The sequence below is a fragment of the Mustela lutreola genome, chromosome 9 (assembly GCF_030435805.1).
Source record: "Mustela lutreola isolate mMusLut2 chromosome 9, mMusLut2.pri, whole genome shotgun sequence".
In the NCBI taxonomy this organism is placed as follows: Eukaryota; Metazoa; Chordata; class Mammalia; order Carnivora; family Mustelidae; genus Mustela; species Mustela lutreola.
The window spans coordinates 85536008-85557009 of NC_081298.1; the positions used below are offsets into that span (position 1 = coordinate 85536008).

The window sequence follows — 21002 nt, forward strand, 5'->3', positions numbered from 1 at the left end:
TGAAGTACCCGTACAAGTACATTCTGAGTGTCCATTTGAGTTCTCTTCTCCTTCTAAGTAAGGCCTAGAACAAAAAGGTTTAAGTTGCCAAAGGTGTATGGAACTGAGACCTTCAGTTTATTCCTTAGGTTTTCCCAAAAGCTCATTTGAAAGGAGCCTGACCTAAGGAGGGTGCGGACCCTAGACTTGGGTATGAGTGTTTGAATTATTCAGGTTGTGTGTGCCTTGGGGCCCTTTCAAACTGGAGTTAAGGAGTAGGAAATATCTTGTGGGTTTAACTTCCTTCTCTGGAGGAGGTTTAAGAAGGCCCTTTCTTGGGGCACCTGGGTGGCTCACTCGGTTGTGTCCAACTCTTGATTTCAGCTCAGGTCATGATCTCAGCGTTGTGAGATGAAGCCCCACCTTTTGAGAGTCTGCTTGAGATTCTCCCTCTCCATCTCCCTCTCTCCTTCCACCCACCCCGCCTCTCCCCTGCTTGCTTACTCTCTGAATATATAAATATCTTCTTTAAAATAGGCCCTTTCTTGGTGGCTCAGTGGTGGGTTTCTTCAGGGGTGGAGATAGGTAGTGGTTGAGAAGTGAGGGGAGAAATGGGATGGTGATGGGGGCTGCTAACTGGGTGAGCTAAGAGCACCCACATAACTGTCATCTGTCGTGTTTTCTAGTTAATGCAAAAACTTTAGGAGTGGGAGGGCATGGGATGGGGCTTTTCTTTTTTTAAACACCTTTTACTGTTGTGTCTATAGCCAAAGCTATTTAGCAGTGGTAAACAGAGGCAACTAGATAGGGATCTACTAGACAGATCTTAAGAGACATAAAAGAATTTGTGAATTCCAACCCATCTAATCTGGGCTGTCAGGCCTGTGATAACTTTACAGCATTCTTAGCATGCCAAATACTTCTACCTTGGGACTATTTGTTAAAACCCAGTAAACTTAAAAATCCTCTTATATTAAAGAAATAATAAACACTATCCTTAATTAAAATGGGCACCCAGCTTTGTTTCTAGAGGTCGGAGGAGAGTGGCTACCATTTGACTAGGTGACCTTGGAATCTCATTGACTTGGTGGCTTTGGAACCCAGCTCTGCCCTTAAGAGTAACTTCTTTAAATCTGTTTTCTCAAGTATAAAACGAGAATAAAAGTAATAACACCTACTTCAAAGATTTACCATATCAAGGAGGATACTACACCATGTCTGGAATGTAACCGTTCTTAGGAATTCTTTTTTTTTTTTTTTTAATTTTATTTATTTTTTTGACAGAGAGAGAGAGAGATCACAAGTAGGCAGAGAGGCAGGCAGAGAGAGAGGGAAGTAGGCTCCCTGCCGAGCAGAGAGCCCGATGCAGGGCTCAATCCCAGGACCCTGAGATCATGACCGGAGCCAAAGGCAGAGGCTTTAACCCACTGAGCCACCCAGGCGCCCCTGTTCTTAGGAATTCTAAGTATAGATTCTCAGTTGTAGAATTAACCTGATAAGAAAATTCCTTATAGTGTATTGCCATTCCCACATTTTTGGGTTGTCTTTTAATGTCAGGCTTATCTAAATGGTTCCTCTTATTGGTCATCGATCTCTATAGTGCTAGAACTCTGAAGCTGTATCCCCCACAAACTATTTTGTTGCTTTCTCTTCTTTTCTTCTGTTGGCCACAGCCTGGAATCTATTCTTGGCCTTTGATATTTCACGAAAATGCCATTTTCATTTCCCTTTTTCATTTTGCTATAAACAGCAGAGCTCTTAAGTATGTAGTTTGAGTTTTGACAAATGTATACATCCATGAAACCCTCATCCAGGCCAAGACATACACAGTACATTTCTATGCCCTGGAAAGTTCCCTCCTGCCCCTCTGTAGGCAAAATGTCAATCCCTATCATTTTCACATTTTCTCACATTTCTAGGTCCTAGATTAATCTTGTCTTCTTGAACCTGACATAAATGGAATTTCAGGTCTTCTTCTTTTGTTTTTAATTTTATCTGAGAGAGAAAGAGAGCATGAGCATGAGGGGAGGGTGGGGGTGGGAGAGTGGCAGAAGGAGAAGCAGGCTTCCTGGTGAGCAGGGAGCCTGCTGTGGGGCTCCATCCCAGGACCCTGGGGGAGACTCTTAACGCACTGAACCACTCGGCTGCCCTGAGGTGGTGGTCTACTTCTCCTTCTCCTTATTCTTTTATAAATACTTACTTGTTTCTTTGTTTGAAGTAATCCCTATACCCAGTGTGGGGCTCAAACTCAGGGCTCCTGTGACTGAGCCAACCAGGCTCCCCCTCCCCGAGGTCTGTCCTTCATGCACAGTGTTGTGGTATTGCTGCTAGTAGAAGTCATTTCCTTTTTATTGCTGAGGGTTATACCACGGTTTGTTAATCCATTCCTCTCTTGATGGTATTTCAGTCGTTCTCAGTTTTGGGCCAGTCGGTTAAAGCTGGTATGAGTCTTACCATTTTCTGAATATTTAATAAGGTTAGTGTCTCTTCCACTTAGTAATCCTGCAACCCTGGGCAAGCATGTTAATCTTTCTCCCTTGACTTGGTTTCATCTGTCAAATGGTGGGTTGAGAAACAATTCAGGGTGGGGACCATCATTTTCTAAAAAATGAAATAGAAGGAAATGGAGAATTTTGTGAATTACATGGCAACTCATACTTTGCAATGCACCTATAAATACATGTGTATACTGGGTCACAATATAAAATGTATTTGCTATAAATTGTGAGCAAATCAGTTTGCAACACACTGATTTGTATGTTTGTTGTTATAAGCAAGGAAGTTGGACATCTGTGAAGTTTTTAGTAGATGTGTGTCTTTGCCCTCAGGTATCTTACACAGCCACACTATTTATAGTCACTTATGTACTCCTTGCTATGGACCAGCCACTGTGTCCAAATCTTTACATATAAAATCGTAGCGCCCTTACAACCATCCTGTGAAGTGGGTTATTGTCCCCATTTTATAGATGAGACTTCCTATCAACTGAGACATTAGCTACACAACTTTCCCACAGTCACAGAGCTAGAATGGTAGGGCCATGATTTGAACCTAGGCAGTACAGGTCTAGAATCTGGCTTCTAAACCACTATTCCAGAGAAGATAAAGACAAAAAGTCAAGTGACATATGTCCACAAATGCAAACTAATAATTACCTAATTAATACAGTGCTCCTTTTTATTACAGATATGAGAAATGAGTGTTGGACGTCGAAGAATAAAATTGTTGGGTATCCTGATGATGGTTAATGTCTTCATTTATTTGATCGTGGAAGTCTCCAAAAGTAGCAGCCAGGAAAAAAATGGAAAGGGGGAAGTAATAATTCCCAAAGAAAAGTTCTGGAAGATCTCAGACCCCCCTGTGGCCTACTGGAACAGAGAGCAAGAAAAGCTGAACAGGCGGTACAATCCCATCTTGAACACATTGGCCAACCAGACAGGGGACGTGTACGGGTTTTCCAACATAAGCCATCTAAATTTTTGTGAACCTGACCTCAGGGTCATGTCAGTAGTTTCAGGTTTCAGCAATTTGCCAGACAGATTTAAAGACTTTCTGCTGTATTTGAGATGTCGAAATTATTCACTACTTATAGATCAACCAGATAAATGTGCAAAGAAACCCTTCTTATTACTGGCGATAAAGTCCCTCATCCCACATTTTGCTAGAAGGCAAGCAATTCGGGAATCTTGGGGCAGAGAAACCAATGTGGGGAACCAGACGGTAGTGAGAGTCTTCTTACTGGGTCAGACCCCGCCGGAGGACAACCACCCAGACCTGTCTGACATGCTGAAATTTGAGAGTGAGAAGCACCAAGACATTCTTATGTGGAACTACAGAGACACTTTCTTCAACCTGTCCTTGAAAGAAGTGCTCTTTCTCAGGTGGGTGAGCACTTCTTGCCCAAATGCCGAGTTTGTTTTTAAGGGTGATGACGATGTTTTTGTGAACACCCATCACATCCTGAATTACTTGAATAGCTTACCCAAGAACAAAGCCAAAGATTTGTTTATAGGTGATGTGATTCACAATGCTGGACCTCATCGGGATAAGAAACTGAAGTACTACATCCCAGAAGTTGTTTACACTGGCGTCTATCCGCCTTATGCCGGGGGAGGCGGCTTCCTTTACTCTGGCCACCTGGCCCTGAGACTGTACAATATAACTGACCAGGTCCTTCTCTACCCCATTGATGATGTTTATACTGGGATGTGCCTTCAGAAGCTCGGCCTCGTTCCAGAGAAACATAAAGGCTTCAAGACATTTGATATAGAAGAGAAAAACAAGAATAACATTTGTTCCTATGTAGATTTGATGTTAGTACATAGTAGAAAACCTCAAGAGATGATTGATATTTGGTCTCGGTTGCAAAATGCTCATTTAAATTGCTGAAATGTATACAGACTAAATTTTGCCTAGAAAGACCTATCTTGAATAGTTCCCATGTTGTGTTCTTTCACATTAGGGGTAACTTCTATGTTAAACCATCAAAATTGCCTTTATTAGTAGTATCCATTTGAGGGCCTCTCAGCCCTCCAGTGTGGTACTTTCTGAAGAGGGAAAGCAGATTATAATTTTTTTTATGGAGGATGTGGTGGGATGATTGGTTCTGACCCTTCCTATGGCTAATGGCCATTATTTTCTAATTTGCCTCCCTTCTCGTCTGAAATCATAAGCTTCTGGAATTTGACCATTTTAGGTTGTTTATTTTTTACCCTCATATGATCATATCCCAACTTTCCATTATAATGAGTGAATTATCTGCAATTTAGATGTTTATAAACAAACATCTTGGCTACGAAGACTTTGTTGTATGTGATCTAGCGGTTTTTGTTGACTGGAACTCCATTTATTTTCATGAAATTTGGATGAATTTTTTAAATTGCCTAGAAAAATTAACCTCTGTCAAAATTTTCCACCACCCCAACAGTATTTTCTTGTGTTAAGGTCAGTTAATTTTGAAGAATTAGAATCACTGTGTGACATTTATCCACTTTACCTTGTTATGGTCTTCGGGCCATAATAAGGAGAAAGTTTAACTGCTCTTGTATTTGTTTTGATGGGTGGTATCATGATAGTTCTCAGATTTTATTGTTTGATGGTAATGAGTAGGATTCTGTAACGGTCAACTGAAAATTGAATGGACCCTGGCGACATATTGTGCTTATGATTTTTCAGTGTGGACCAGGAAAGCGTTTGTCATTTCTGAACTTTAAAGTGAAAAGATGGAAACTGCAGACCTTCTCATGAGTGGATTGTCAGTTTAAAACTCCAGGATTCTATTCTTGCCATATTTTCACATGCCGCTTACACAAAATTATTCTGAGTAGTGACTGCTTCCCTGTCTCAGTGTAGAAGTGCCTGTGTTTTTATTTATTGTTCAGATCAAAGACCAAAACATTTTCTTAAATATATTTTGTGTAATATTTTATTTGTATACAGTGTTGTTGATGAAATATTTAACTAGAGCATGGTATTTTAAGTGCTAAGGTGTAACATATGTTAAATAAAGCTAACTATTACTTTTGAATTTTAAAATTGGGCTTTTTTGTGGGGGAGAGGGGCTACAAACTACTAGAGTTGATAAAATTCTGCCAAACTGTTGCTTACATATACTATCTTGTAACATGCTTTATTGAAATATTTTTGTGTTTATAGAGATGATGCTTATTACGACATGTGATACTGGAGACTGTAAGAGGATGGAAATAAAGTCACTGTATTTTTAATTTTCATGTGTAATGTGTAATAATCTATGATTTCTTTTTGTTTCCTGTATTTGGTTACGTTTTCCCAAAAGAGACCGTTCCCTCTGCCCCGAAACTATTATAGTAGCACTGACCTATAACTTTTTCTCTGTCCTTAGTGGGTTCTCTGTCTTTGCCTTTAAAATTAAAAGTACTTCCCATCTAGAGTCTTTAGAGGAATATAAATATTTATTTATGCTTCCATTTGTGGTGAGTAGAAAATGTAATTGGAAATAAAGCAGCACCTTTAAAATTTTTTTGGGTATAGTTGACATACAAGGTCACGTAAGTTTTAGGTGTACAACATAGTGATTAAACTTCTCCATACATTATGCTGGGCTCATCACAAGTGTAGCTGCCATCTGTCAACTGTACAACACTATTATTATATCATGGATTGTACTCCCTATGCTATACCTTTTATCTCTGTGGATTTTATTCATTCCATAATTGGAAATCTGTATCTCCTTCTTCCCTTCCCCCCTCTTGCCCATCCTCCCACCTTCTTCCCTTCAACAACCATCAGTTTGTTCTCTGTGTTTATGGGTCTGTTTCTGCATTTTGTTTATTCATTTTTTTTTTAGATAGTGCGTATAAGTGAAGTCATATGGTATTTGTCTTTGTTTGACTTATTTCACTTACTGTAATACTCTCTAGGTTCAATCATGTTGTCACAAATGGCAAGATCTCATTCTATTTTATGGTTGGGTAATATTCCATTGTGTGTACTTATCACATCTTTACCATTCATCTGTGCACTGACACTTGAGTTACTTCCATATCTTGGCTATTGTAAATAGTACTGCAGTAAACACAGAGGTACATAGATCTTTTCAAATTAGTGTTTTTGGTTTTTTGTGGGTAAATACTAGTAGTGGAATTACTGGATTGTATGGTATTTGTATTTGAAATTTTTTGAGGAACTTCCATACTGTTTTCCACAGTGGCTGCACCAGTTTGCATTCTCATCAGTGGTACATGAAGGTTCCTTTTTCTCTACATCCTCGCCAATACTTGTTATTTTTTGTCATTTTGATTCTAGCCATTCTGGTAGGTGTGAGGTGATCTCTTATAGTTTTGATTTGCATTTCCCTGATGATTAGTGATGTTGAGCATCTTTTCATATATCTGTTGGCCATCTGTAAATCTTCTTTGGAAAAATGTCCATTCATGTCTTCTGTGCATTTTTTTTAATTGGATTGGATTTTTTGTGAGTTTTTGGTTTTGTTTTTTTGGTGTTGTAGACATTCTTTATATATTTTGGATACTAATCCCTTACTGGATATAGTGCAAATATTTTCTCCTATCCAGTGGGTTGTCTTTATTGTTTTGTTGGTGATTTTCTTCACTGTGCAAAAGCTTCTTATTTTGGTGCAGGTCCCTATAGTTTGTTTTTGCTTTTCTTTCCCTTGCCTCCGGAGACCTATTAGAAAAATGTTGCTATGGTCAAAGAAGATGTCAAAGAAATTACTGCCAATGTTTTCTTCAAGGATTTTTATGGTTTCAGGTCTCACATATAGGTCTTTAATCCATTTTGCATTTATTTTTATGTCTGGTGTAAGAAAGTGGTCCAGTTTCATTCTGTTGCATGTAGCTGTCCGGTTTTCCCAGCACCATTTGTTGAAGAGACTATCTTTTCCCCATTGTATATTCTTGTCTCTAAAGGAGCATCTTAAAAACTACTGTCCTAATCCATGTCCATTTTGGGGTTCATGTCCTTTTTAACGATGGAATATACTGAATTTAAAGCTTTCTATGTGCATTGGACTCCATTATGGTTGTCAACTGATCTTTAAGACTATGAAGCCCTCTCTTGATGCCTATGAGATGGGTTCTCCCCTGAGCCTCCACTTCATGGATGTAAGTCTAATTCATTAAGAACTGCTCAATTGAAAAAAAAAAAAAAAGAACTGCTCAATTGAGGCTTCAGCAGAAACACATTTGGACCTTTTTCTCTGCTACTCCCAAATACTGATTTCAAGTTTAAAGGTCAGGGCGAATGAGCATTGCCAGGTTTTAAGAGGAAAAGGATGAAGGAGACATCCTTGACCTTGGTTTCCTTTCTTAATTTTGGTCAAGGGAGAGTGGAAAGAAAGGGCAAGAGGTTGAGGGAATACTTTGCATCCCCTGGAAGTTGAATCCAAATTTAAAAACCTCCACAAGTGTGGCCATCTCCTACTACCTGTGATTGACAGTGGTCTAGAATATTTGGTGTTCTGGGTGGTCTTGGTCCCCTCCAATGCAGATAGGGGAAAATGCATTTATTTACTTATTTAAAGATTTTATTTGTTTATTTGACAGACAGTGAGAAAGGGAATATAAGCAGAGGGAGAGGGAGCCTGATCTAGGGCTTGATCCCAGGACCCTCTGATGATGACCTGAGCCAAAGCCTGCCACTTAATGACCAGGTGCCCTGGAAAATGCATTTATTAAGGCAAAGGATGACTTATTCTCACTTCTAGGAAAATGAATCAAGCCTTTACTTGGACCAAATGTTAATTCAATGTGATTTGCCTTCTTAAGAAAAATGTCAGATGAAGTAAAAATTCTTGTTTGGAACAGATGAAACATGCTTCATGCTCTGGGCTGTGATTATTGGATAAATTCAGTTTTTCCTTAATGTTAATTGTATATTGGTTATATTTTTTTAAATGCTAGGGGCATCTGCCAAGTAATCTTGAAGCTGAACTTCACCTTGTTAGAGTTAACAGTAAATCTGCAAAACTGAAGTACTTGTCCATATTCATTCACATTTTAATGCTTTGGAAAGGTAGAGGCCAACGGCATTTCTAATATTTAAGGAGCCAAAAAAATCTTGCCACATTATATATGAATTATTAATTTTAAGATGTAGTATTTTATTTACCATTAAAAGTTTAATATGATATATATTATATGATATGCCTCAATTGCAGAGATATTAAAATGTGAAATAGAACATCTTAGAATAATCGAAATACAGCATTAGTGTGTGTGTGACATGCATATATATGTAAAATTTAAAAGCTCTTAAATTTAAAAAATAGAGTCCTGTTGAGGAATATTTCTTGCTTCTCTCACTTGTCTTTGTGACTTACCCTGCTTAGCAGTTTCCACCCAAAAAACCATAGTGACTTTCAAGCTTTGGCAGTTGCTTTCTTCCTGCCTAGTGTTGCGAAAGGGGAGGTTTAATTGCTCTGAAGCAACAAAAATAAGAGTTTTTAATTTGATTGTAATCCAAGGGCTTATTTCTAAGTCAGAGGCCTGGCGGTTGGACCATGGTGCTCATGGCTTCTGGACAAGCTGCTCTACATCAGGGGAATGCTATCGTCCTCATCCTACTCAAGCAGTAAGCCACATGAAGAAATTGCATCTGGAGTGCTAGCAAGGGCTTCTCATTGCCCTGGTGACCTACCATCCATGATATGTCTTTTCCTGGCCTGTCTTCAACTAACATTCCCTTCCTCTTCACCACGAAGCCCTTCCCCGGACTGCTTTTCTTGACCATTCATTCTATTGAAATGTCATCAGTAACCCTGATCCCAGCACCAGCTTGACCATCTGCTCTTTATTTAACTTGAAGCAAAATGAAAAAATACTCTGCCCTTGGTTTGGGTTCTTCCAGAAAAAGACCTTAAGAGAAGGATTCTACTATAAGTAGTTTCTTGGGTACATGGTTAGGTGAGGAGGTGATGTTGGAAGGAAGGCAGCCATCTGCCTCCACAGAGCTGGAGCTCAGCCAGGTGAGCCCAGCTCACTCTTGAGAACAGTGTCAAACATGCCCCAGAATGATCCCTCTTAAGGCTGAGGGGGCTGGGCTATTGGTTTATAACCACTTTATTGAGGAATAATTTTCCCACCAAGATAGTGACCCATTCTGAGTATATAATGATTTTTAGTCAATTAGAATGTGCTGTAACTTGCACCGCAATCCAAATACAAAAATAATTTGGTTTTCGATAGTGTGCTCTGAGGTCCTGTGAAATCTGTCTGTTGCTTCAGTAGTGTTTGGAGAGAACAGACCCAGGCCTTCTACCAGCCTCCAACCCCCTTCCAAACTTTTTCTCAGTGACAGCCTTTGAAGCCATCTTGGCCATCCTCTGCCTCCGGGACCAACCAACTCGCTATTTTGAGTTTAGCTCCTTATTATCCGTCAGATGTGAGCTCCCAGTTTCCTCAGAATTATTCCACTGAGGTAGGTGGAGGCCGCTGTCCACCCCCCCACCCCCACCCCATGCTCAGCAGGCCTTGGCAGGCCTCCTGCACCTGCTTCTCTCTCGGTTTCTACGTTGACCTCAACGATGTGCCTCTGGAGGTCCCCGGGGCCACTTCCTCCGCATGCTAGCGGTGGGGCGGGGAGGAGCACGAGGGTGCTGAGAGTCTCTTGAAGATGTGAAATCGGCAAAGAGGCTGTTTCCTTTCCTGGGACGTGCGGAAGCGGTCCCAAGAGTACGGGAAGACCCTGGATGCCACGGATGTCGCCCTGGTTCTGGAGAGGAGTCAGAGCCCCACCGGTCTGGATCTGCACACCCTGGATTCTGCGCACACAGGCCCCATCTCTGGGACTTGCTGGAGAACCACAATGAGAAGGCGATCAAGCTGTGCCGTGCCCTAACTCACCTCCACAGGCCGGCTGGCCCCCCAGGCTGGGCTGGGGAAGGATCTCAGGGAGAGGCTCACCCTCCAACATGACGAGGACCCCAGCAGCCTTTAAGGGGCCCCACTGGCGTCCCTCCCACCCAGCTGGTGCCTGAGCCTGTCCCAGCAGCCACGAGGCAACTTTTATCCACCCTGGAGCCCTCCTCTCCGAAGCCTGGGCCAAGTGGAAACAATAAAGCGTTCTGCAGCAGAAAGAAAGAATTCGTTTCCAGTCTTAACCATTCTTTTGCTTAGCCCTCTGTAGAAATTATTTTGGCCACCTTTTTTCTTTTTTAATTTCCCAAACACTATCTTGTTCTTTTTATTACTCTTCTTTCCATAGCAGCCTGTTCTTTGTGGATGCAGTGACTTAGATGAATTAGCTCTGTTTCATTTTGATAATTCTTAATGAAGCATCTCAGGCCTTAGTTATGCTGTTTTTCATCTTAATTTTTTTTTAGAGATATTATTTATTTGGGGGAGAGAGAGAGAGCAGAGCGGGGCAGTGGTGGGGCAGAAGGAGCACACTCCCTGCTAAGCAGGGAGCCTGACCTTGGGCTCAATCCCAGGACCTGAGTGGACTCTTAACCAACTGAGCCACCCAGGCGCCTCTTTTTCACTTTAATTTTCATGGAAGAGAAAACTAAGTGATCCTTGGCCATTTCTGTGAATGAATGTACTGAACTGACTTGTATAAGCTCCTGGGAAGGGTTTCTTTTCAAGGCTCTTGGCCCCAAAGACTACTTGCCTGAACTGGAAGGCCGAGTGTAGGTCTATATGAGCTGTGTCCTGTATAGGCCCATACCCTTGCAGGGATTGAGCTGGTAGACTGGACCCCAGATGCTGGAGCTGCCTTTTCTCCTTTTTGCTTTGAGTCTATTTCAGGGTGTTCTACTCAGCTTCTCCTCCCAACCTGAACATTGTGTCTGTATAGGAAACATTTCTTGGCATGTGAGCACTGCACTCATGATCACCCCGTTATGTGTGTGTGTGTGTGTGTGTGTGTGTGTGTGTGTGTGTGTGTGTGTGCTTGGAAGGGTTGATGCAGCTGCCGTGCAGCCAGGCCCCCAGTAAGTCATCCCCACTGCCTCCTCCAAGCTGGGAGCCTTCGTGGGGCTCCCCTGGGGAGGCCAATCCATATCCCTGCAGTGTTCTCTCATTCATGTTCTGGTCCTTATCCAGTTTGTCCAGTAATACAATTGCATATATTTCCCATCTTTCTGTTGCCGGTGCTGTCTTGGGTTTCTTCATTTTTATATTCCTTTATTGTTATTTCAAGGTAGGGGGCATTTCATTTTAGTATGGGGCAGAGGCCAGCATTTCCAACTGCCTGTTCTCCTGAACTGAGCCAGGAGGCTCCAGCCCTGTTTCTCGTCTTTCCTGACCTCTGTAACATTGACCTCCTCCCCTCGATACTCTTGCCTCTGTGCTGTGAGACATGGCAACCCTTATCATCTCTGTTAATCTGCTGGTGGCGACAACTGGAAGCAGTCTGGAAGGGCCTGGGCCAGAGCTGTTTTCTTCTGCCTTGGGCTTCATGCTGCCCTTTGTGCAAAGCTCAGTAGCCAGAGAGGTGACCTTGGAAGGGGGCTCTGGGTTTCATTCACAGATAGCTGACCTTGCCCAGGATGCACCCCTTTAGCTGCCAGAAATTCCTGGGTGGGTGGGAAGTGATCAAGCCCTCCCAGCCTCATTTGGCCCCACCCAAAATGTCCTTGGACGCTGGAGGAAGGCCCAGCCCTCACCTCCTTCAAATCAGTAGCCCCCTGGGCTCTGCCTCCTCTTGTTCTAGGATTCAAGGCACTAGCGTCAGAATTCCTTTCTCCACTTGTCCCACCTCCTTGCAAAATGTGACACAAGAATGAGGTGTTAACATCATTGGATAATTTGTTTCCAGTCTGTGGGGTGGACAGAAGGGAATGAAAACAGAACTTGGCTGGCTCAGCACAAAGACAGCCAAGGGGCAGGCATGCAAGGACCTAGCAGGAGACCTAACTGGGCAGCGACCCAGCAGCCAGATGACAGGTGCCAAGGTCCTGCATAATGACAAGGTGCAAGTACCACCTGTTTTGCTCATTGGAAACTTGGGGACTAATGTGCCTGCCCCTGGAGCTGCAGTCAGCCTGAAGGCCAGGCCTAAGGATTCTAGCAGCAGTCTCTGATCTGCTGTTGCCCTCCTGGTTGGTGAGATGGGGGAAACCCAGAGAAGCACAGAGAAAGGTAAAGAAGATAATCGAATGTAGGCAGATGCCAACTGCTTAGACAGCAATAATGTCCCAGAGTTTTCCTCTGTGGGATATGAGAAAGGAGTGGGGGACATTGACAGATGATGTTGTCCAGCTTAAAGTTGGTGGGAAATGCCTTTATTTATTTGATTGTGAAAGCCTCCAAAAGTGAGTCACCATGGAAGGAATGAAGAAGGAGGGCTGTGATGCACTGTCAAGAAAGCTGAGAACTTTCTCACTCCCTGCGTCCTGCTGGATTGAATAACAAGACAGAAGATGCAGAACAACCTCATTGTGAGCCTGTTGGTGCACGAGGCTGGGGAGGAGCGTCTCATTGTAGGCAGCCGTCTTGCGGTCCCACCTCCAGAAACTGCAGACGTGCTTCCCGAAACAGGTGCTGGTACAGTCCTTGCACCTGAGGACCCGCTTAACAAATAGGGGCTATTAGAGCTGTAAAATCCTAACTGTGGTAAATTTCTGACAATACGGAAGACAAAAATACTCTCTGCCTTATTCAAGGTCTTGGCATTTTTCACTGCTGGTAGACCAGTCCACTAACGTTACTCTTCTGCGGGAGGTTGATGTGTTTGGAGAAATCTCACACTTAGAAAAGTTTACATTAAAAAATAATTAAACATTTTAAATTTTGACTTCAGTTTTGACTTCCAGAGAAGTTGTAGTACAAGGAGTACCCATCTTCCCCCAGCGAACTTCCCCTAACTGTGTTGCAATGGTCACAGTCAGCCCTGGACGAACCAACAACAGGAAATCAACATTCCGTTGTCTACACTATTTTCTGTTCCAGAATCCTGTTCAAGGTCCCACATGGCAAGAAGTTATTTTTCCTTGGACTCCTCCAACCCGTTGCAATTTCTTTACATTTCCTTGCCTTTTATGACTTTAATACTTTTGAATAGTTGAATGTTCCTCAATTTGGGTTTGTTTGATATTTTCTCACAATGAGAATGAGGTTGTGTCTTTTGGGCAAGAAGACAACAGAAGTGATGTTTTGTCCTCAGTGCATCATGTTGGGGGTTTCTGGTGCCCTAATGTCCTAATCCTGGTAATTTTCCACATGTTCACCAGGTTTCTCCTCTGGAAGTTACTGTCTCTATCTTTGTAGTTAAAAAATATCTCGGGAAACATTTGTACATTTAAAAGTTTGTACATTTAAAATGTACAAATAAATAAATGAGTTCACGCTTGTGAAGTGCTTAGAGCCTGGCACGGAGTAAGTGCTCAGTGAGTGGTGGCTGTTGCTTTTTTGCATCACCACTGTTGCTCCCTCTGCCCCTGTTGTTTCTCTGGTTTTCCTCCTCTGGTGTTGACTACTTTTACTGTTCCTTCATTATTGTCTTCATCCCATGCTGATCCACCGCTGATCGGTCACTTCCTACAGTGCTGTTGGCACTCTCATTCAGAATAGCTGAAGCTTTGGGGTGCCAGGGGGGCTCAGTTGGTTAAGTGTCTGACTCTTGGTTTGGGCTCAGGAGCCGTGAGATTGAACCTGGCTTCGGGCTCTGTGTTCAATGTGAAATCTGATTCTCCTTTCCCTCTCATACTCGCTCTCTCTAACACAAACAAATAAATCTTAAAAAAAAAAAAAAATCCAAAATTTTTTAAAGATTTATTTATTTATTTGACAGAGAGAGAGAGAGAGAGAGATCACAAGTAGGCAGAGAGGCAGGCAGAGAGAGAGAGGGGAAAGGTTCCCTGCTGAGCAGAGAGCCCAATGTGGGGCTCGATCCCAGGACCCTGAGATCATGACCTGAGCCGAAGGCAGGTGTTTAACCCACTGAGTCACCCAGGCCCCCTTAAAATCCAAATTTTTAAGAAAGAGAGCTGAATGCTCCTCAGCACGTGGGGATCAGGGTGGGGCAAGAGCCTACCATTACTGAAGGGTAGGGGCAAGGCCCCTGGGCTGAGAGGAGGAAAGGCTCATCTGTCTTTGAAGAATGTGTTTATATTTTTTTTAAGATTTATTTATTTGAGATACAGAGTGTGAGCAGGCGGGGCAGAAGGAGAGGGAGAGAGAATTTCAAGCAGACTCTGCGCTGAGCACAGAGCCAACCACAGGGCTCAATCTCACGACCCTGAAATTACGACCTGAGCCAAAACCCCGAGTCAGACACTTTATCAACTGTGCCACTCAGACGCCCCAAAAATGTGTTTATTTCAGAAGTAACCATAGTTGCAGGGGAGGCTGTCCCATATCCCTTGTGGTGGGAGTCTGGACCAGAACCTAAGGATCATAGTCACTCTCCTTGTGGATTTGGAATGGGCCAGAAGTGGACCTCCTCCTGTAGAGAGTGTGGAGTTTTCTCTGGTGAGGGGGTGGGTTGCAGCACTGGGCAACCTTGAGGGGTCACACTAGAGGAGGAGAGTCAGATCAGGGGTGGAGAGAGCATGTGGGAGAGATGTGGGAGAGCTCTGCCCTTTCTTCCCACACTGGGCAAGGCTGCCCAAGTTCAAGGAACCTTGTTCCTTCTACATGGGCATGGTCAGGAGATGCCAGGGTGCCCAAGGACAGCCTGTTACCAATTGCTTTTCAGGAGGTCCCTTGTCCTACTCTAGCACACAGTGCTTTATTTACAGAACGGCTGTTCTTGGCAGCTTTCTTGGCCTTCCAGACTCTTCCTCTACTTTAGAGCATTTAGGCTCTATTTTTACTCAGAGAGAAGAAGTTTCTCATGTTTGAAAACAGCTGCCATGTAGAGGACTGTTGTAGCTACTATTTTTGCCTGCCCAGAATACTTTCCTCTGTCCTAGCTCCAGGACTGGAGGGCTGGCCACGTGACTGAGCAGGGCCTGTTGGAGTCCCCTGGGGCTAGGAGAGGGGAGCTGCTTTTTCCTGGGGTTGCTAAATGGGGCTGACAAAGTTACCCTGCCAGCTCCCTGACTATCTGCACCAAGTTTCACATTGGCCAAAGAATAAGGGAACATGTGTGGAAGCAGAAAGGGGGAAGTAGAGACAGCAAAGGTGACCCCTGGGGGCGTGGAGCCCTGGATCCAGCGCCACCCCTGCCTCACTGGCCATGTGAGCCAAGACATCCCCTCTTTTGCTCAGGTTTGCTGGAATTGATTCTCTTGGTCCTGGCTGATACCAGGACGGCCTCGCTCCTTCCCTGAGTTTTAGGTTGAGGCCAGCCACGAGTGCCTCCAGATTCTTCCCCTGAGACACCGGTAGGCAGCTGGGGATGAGAATTGATAGACTTGTCTTAGGACCAAGAATTTGGGCAGAAAAACTCGGGAAGCAGGGTAGTCCTTCCTTTCTCCCAGAGTGTATTCAGTATAGGTCTGGAGATCCTTGGACAAGCGTATAGCTTCCCTTTCAGGTTCAGGTTAATAGGTTCTGTTTGTGTTCGCTCTGGTGACACATGAAGGGCCAACAACAACAAAGGGAGACGGTGTGCCTGTGTGTGTTTTTGCACATGTAAAATCCTGTTTCTTGGGAGGAGATGCTGGTGGTGGGGGAAAAGATTGGGGGAGATGGGGGAGGTGCTTAGCTGACCGTGCAACCTGAGTGTGGGGTGTGGGTCCTTTATGTGTGGGGTCCTACGTTTGAGGGAAGGAGAGCCTGTGTCCAGACCCTGGCACCCCCATAGCGGGGGTAGTGAATAACCTGGCCCAGCTGTGAGAGGGAAGGCGGGTGGATGCTCATTAGAAAGTTCTGTGCTCAAAGCTGCCCAGGATTCTCCTGGGCCTGAGCAAGCTGGGGCCCAGCAGCACAGCTGCAAAGGTCGGAACAGCCAAAGGACAATTCCCTGCTTTCATAATCATGGGGTCCTTCTTTAAAAAACGCTCTTGGTGTTGGCAGATGTGGGGAAGTGGGACCTGCGTCCCTCACTGGGGAAAGTGTTGGGGGTCTGTCTGTGTGTCAGGCACTCAGCGGTAGAGGGGGCCGTTCTGTGAGTCTGACCACTGCAGTCCTCTCCCAGTCCCGGTTTCTTTCTCCAGTTTGCCAGTGAGAAAAGTGAGGCCTGAGAATTTATGTCAGCCCAAGTGCACACAACTGGCAAGTGAGGAGCCAGCATTTATGCCTGGGATCTCTGACTCCAAAGCCCAAGGGCTTTCTTCCACTGTGGGACTGTCTCCCTGGGCCTTCTAGAAGGTGACTAGGGAAGCTATCATGATCCACCAAAGTGCCACTGGTGCTGTGACATTTCTGCCAGTCCCCAGCATGAACTTGTACTTACTCTTTGGCCTTTGACCCTTCTATCCAGGGATTTTTTGCCTCCATCAGCTGCTTCACCCAGGCTTTGTCATCCCAGAGTCTGACCCACACCCCGCCCTGGTGACTCACTAGGCAAAAGCCTAGAGTTCTACTCACAGACTTACCTGTTTGTCCAAGGTTTGTGGCCACTGAGAAGAAGTGTTATTAGGTGAGATAACAGACTCATAGAGCGTGTTGGCCTTTTAATTTTGGATAGGCAGTGAAAGGTAAAGCAGGCTAGTGATTGCCTAGGGCTTGGAGGTGCTGGGGGAGGGAAATGGGGCATGACTGCTAAGGAGCGTGGGATTTCTTTTGGGGATGATGAAAATAATCTAAAATTCATTGTGATAATTATTGCATAACTCTGTGGGTATACTAAAAACCATTGATTTTGTACACTTTGAATAGGGGTATTGTATGGTGTGTGTTATATCTCAAGAAACTTGTTAAAAAATAAAATTGCGCTGAATCTAAGGGGGAAAAAAAGGTATGTCAGGGATTCAGTTTCAATTCTTGCCCCAAAACTCACAGACCATATCAATCAATTCTGAGCTCTCCCAGTACCAGTAAAAGACAAGACCTTCACATTAGGCTACACTGGATATACTGCCCACTCCAAAAGGAGTGTCCTTTTGATGCTCCCCCCACACCTGGAGGCCTTCCTTGAATTGTCCATATACTTCCCAGTGCTGGTGATAAAATAAAGGTCTAAGGCCTCTCCTGATGCTGAAATTCCATAATTCTGATCCCATGACACCATGAGATCCCTGCCTGTCTGTGAGCCTGAAATGGCATCTCCCAAGCACTTCTATGTACATTCTTACTAAGTTTTTGCTGTCCTGATGTAAAACATTGACATAACATAAAAGATATATAACTCATAATAAGCCATGAGGAAGATATCGGTGGCAAACTGGATAGGGAGTGTAGTCAAGTTGAAGAATAAGATGAGTCACCGAACAAGAAAACTTGAAAGTCCCTGAAATTATATAGCTCCTACATGAAATGAACTTGACAGTTTTCCGCAAGTTTGGGAAAAATCCAACAATATTCATGGTATTACAAATAATGAATTGTGAAGCTGAGCTGGAGAAGTGGAAAGAGGTTTTTCTCAACTGACAGGGAAAAGCAACTTTTGTTCAAACATGGTAGAGGAAAGACTAAATTATCCTCCCGCTTTTTCTATGAAAAATTATTTCACAAATTTATTGGTATATGAAGAAGCAACCAGAGAATGTGTGGATCAAAAAGTGTAGAGATAAAGTGTTCAAGAGATAAACCAAACAATTGATGAAAATATATAATTTTTCTGGGTCTCATGATCCTTGTATTTCTAAAGTTTATATAGTTTTTAATTTGTTGTGATTTTCTTCCTTAAGAAAAAAATGATGTGTATTTGGAGCTTTGTATACTTTCTCTTAGAGGGCCATAAAATTGCATAAGCTTCAGGATCCACTGAGCCTTGATCTACTCCACTTCCCTTCAAATAGGAAAAAAACCCCTTGCTGCAGAGATCAGAATTTCTTCTTCCTACTTTTCCACCTCTGAGTCCAGCTCTATCTTACATATCCTTAGTAGGGCTCAATAATTTTTTTCTAAGTTTCATTCAACTAAAAACATTTTGGTTTGGAGGAGAGAAGGCAAAGGGACACACGATCAAAGATGTCTGAAGGGTGGTTGGATGGAGGGGAAAATAGGGGAAACGTATAAATTGAGAAGATCTCAGAATTAGAAGCTCAGGTGGAAGTTATATTCAGAGACACTTCAATTAATTGAAACACTAATAGTTGACCATATATGGAGGACCCTGCATGAATAGGTAGGTGGATTTCATCCAAATCTCCTCTTTCAACACCTGGGTGGTGATGGCAACTGTTCAGGGCCAACTAGAGGATCTGGTCCCTGGAGATTGGACTTGCCAGTGGGGAGGGTGGAGACTGGGGGGTGGGGGGAGACCCTAGCGTAAGTCTGGTCCAGCATGCAGACCGCTGGCCCTTGAATAGTGTCAGGGAGACCTTGTAAGGAGTAGCAGAGGGGAATCTAGTGTGATAAATGTGGAGAAGGCTACTGGTCTGACTTGTCACTATGACAGGTATGAGGCTCCAGGTAAAACAGAAAGCTGGCCTGGAGGAAGGGATTGTGCTCAAAGGAGTGAAATCAAATGTCAGACTCTGGGGCAACCAGATTGGGAATCCTGTGGTTCAAGAGCAGCTTATAAGCCTGACATGTGGTCTTGTGGAGAGTACAAGTTCTGCGGACGCTTAGGAGGCTTTCCAGCTATTGGCCTCCTGCCAGCTGTATGACTGGATAACTACGGCCAAATAGCGCATAAAATCTCATTTACATAGTTCAGCATTCTGAAATTTCATTTATTTACTGGTTGCTGTATGTGACAGTTCTTTCTTAACATAAGGACAGCTACTTGGGGCCATCAGGAATAGTAGGTTTAAGGAACACCTGGGTGACTCAGTCAGTTAAGCATCTGCGGTCAGCTCAGGCCAGGATCCAAGGGTCCTAGGATGGAGTCCTTTGTTTGGCCTCCATGTTCATCAGGGAGACTGCTTTTCCCTCTTCCACTCCCCCTGCTTGTGTTCTCTCTGTATAAACATATAAATAAAATCTTAAAAAAAAAAAAAAAGGCATTAGGTTTACGGGGAAGGTGTGTCCTTAATCTGATCTTTGTCATTATGCTGACTCTTATGCTTCTTATGCTGGCTGGGAAATACTAACAGGAAGCTCTTGAGAAAGTCTTGGGTCCCAGGCATGTTCTGACTCAGTCCCAATGCAGATTGCGGATCACAGGCTGAGAAAACCTCTCCTATGGCAGGACTATATTCCTAAACATCTCAAAAGGTAATTGACTGTTTAAACAAAAATAATAACAATGTATTGTGGGATTTACTAACATATGTCAAAGTAAAATGCATGAAAACGATAGTATAAAGACTGGGAGGAGAGAAATGGAAGCATACTACCGTAGGGTTCTTATATGATATGTGAAATGGTATAGTATCACTTGAAAGTAGATTGTGATAACTTAAAGACATGCAATAAGCCCTAAAGTAACCATTAAAATAAAGAAACAGAATTATAGCTAATCAGCTAGTAAAGGAGTTACAGTAGAATCATAAATATGCTCTATTAATCTACAAGTAGGCAGAAAAAGGAAACAAATATAGGACTAATAGGACAAAAAGGAAACCAATATAGGACTAATAAAGGAAACTAATATAGGACATATAGGACTAATAAAAAACAAATAGCAAGATGATAAACTGAAAACCTAATTATGTTGGGATACCTGGGTAGCTTAGTTGGTTAAGCATCTGACTCTTGATTTCAGCTGAGGTCATGATTTTAGGGTGGCGAGATCCAGCCCTGGGCTGAGCTCCCCACTGTGCTTGGAGCCTGGTTACGATTTTCTCTCCCCCTCTCCTGCTCCTCAACCCCTCCACATGCATGCTCTCTCTCTATTAAAAAAAAAAAAGATAAAAAATGTCAGATTAGTTATCAAAACAAGACCAAATGATATGCTGCCTACATGAAACACACTTAAATATAAGGTTACTTAGCAGGGGTGCCTGGGTGGCTCAGTTGGGTAAGCATTTGTCATTAGCCCTAGTTATGGGCAGGGAGGGACTCAGGGTCCTTGGATGGAGCCCCTGCTCAGCAGGGAGCCTGCTTCTCCCTTTCCCCCTGCCATTCCCCCTCCTTGTGCTCTCCCTCTCTCTCTCTCAAATAAGTAAATAAAATCTTTACTCTCTCAAATAAGTAAATAAAATCAAATAAGTAAATAAAATCTCAAATAAGTAAATAAAATGAAATTTCACACACACACACACACACGGCTTTTAATACATAAATAAATAAATAATGTTACTTAGGGTAAAAGTAAAAGGATGGAAAAAGATATACATGCAAATTTTATTGAGAAGAAAGCTGAGGTGGCTATCTTAAGATCAGACAGAGTTGATTTCATAGGGATAAAGTTATTTTAAAATGACAGTGGTGCCAATTCATCAAGAAGATACAAAAATCATAAATGTTTATGTGCCTAACAGATCTTCAAAATACATAAAGCAAACACTAAAGCAGGGAGGAATAAACAAATAAAGTGTGGTTGAAGATCTCGTTACCCTTCTATCCAGGAAGATAGAAAATCCTTAAGGATTTAGATAGAGATTTGAACAATATTAATGAACTTGACTTAACATGTTCCACCCA

The 21002-nt window shown here is 43.0% G+C and overlaps 1 protein-coding gene across 5 annotated transcripts in view; it reads left to right on the top strand.

Moving 5' to 3' along the window:
• Positions 1-21002, top strand: part of B3GNT2 (UDP-GlcNAc:betaGal beta-1,3-N-acetylglucosaminyltransferase 2) — a 165325-nt gene that overhangs the window by 22086 nt on the left and 122237 nt on the right. For 3 of the 5 annotated variants that reach the window (XM_059187785.1, XM_059187783.1, XM_059187784.1), the window contains one exon: positions 3166-5705. The exons of the other annotated variants lie outside the window; for them this stretch is intronic. In XM_059187785.1, the coding sequence (XP_059043768.1) occupies positions 3175-4368 (1194 nt within the window). In that variant the 5' untranslated portion in view covers positions 3166-3174 and the 3' untranslated portion in view covers positions 4369-5705. Of the gene's footprint in view, positions 1-3165; positions 5706-21002 lie in introns of those variants that run through there. 5 annotated transcript variants of the gene reach the window in all.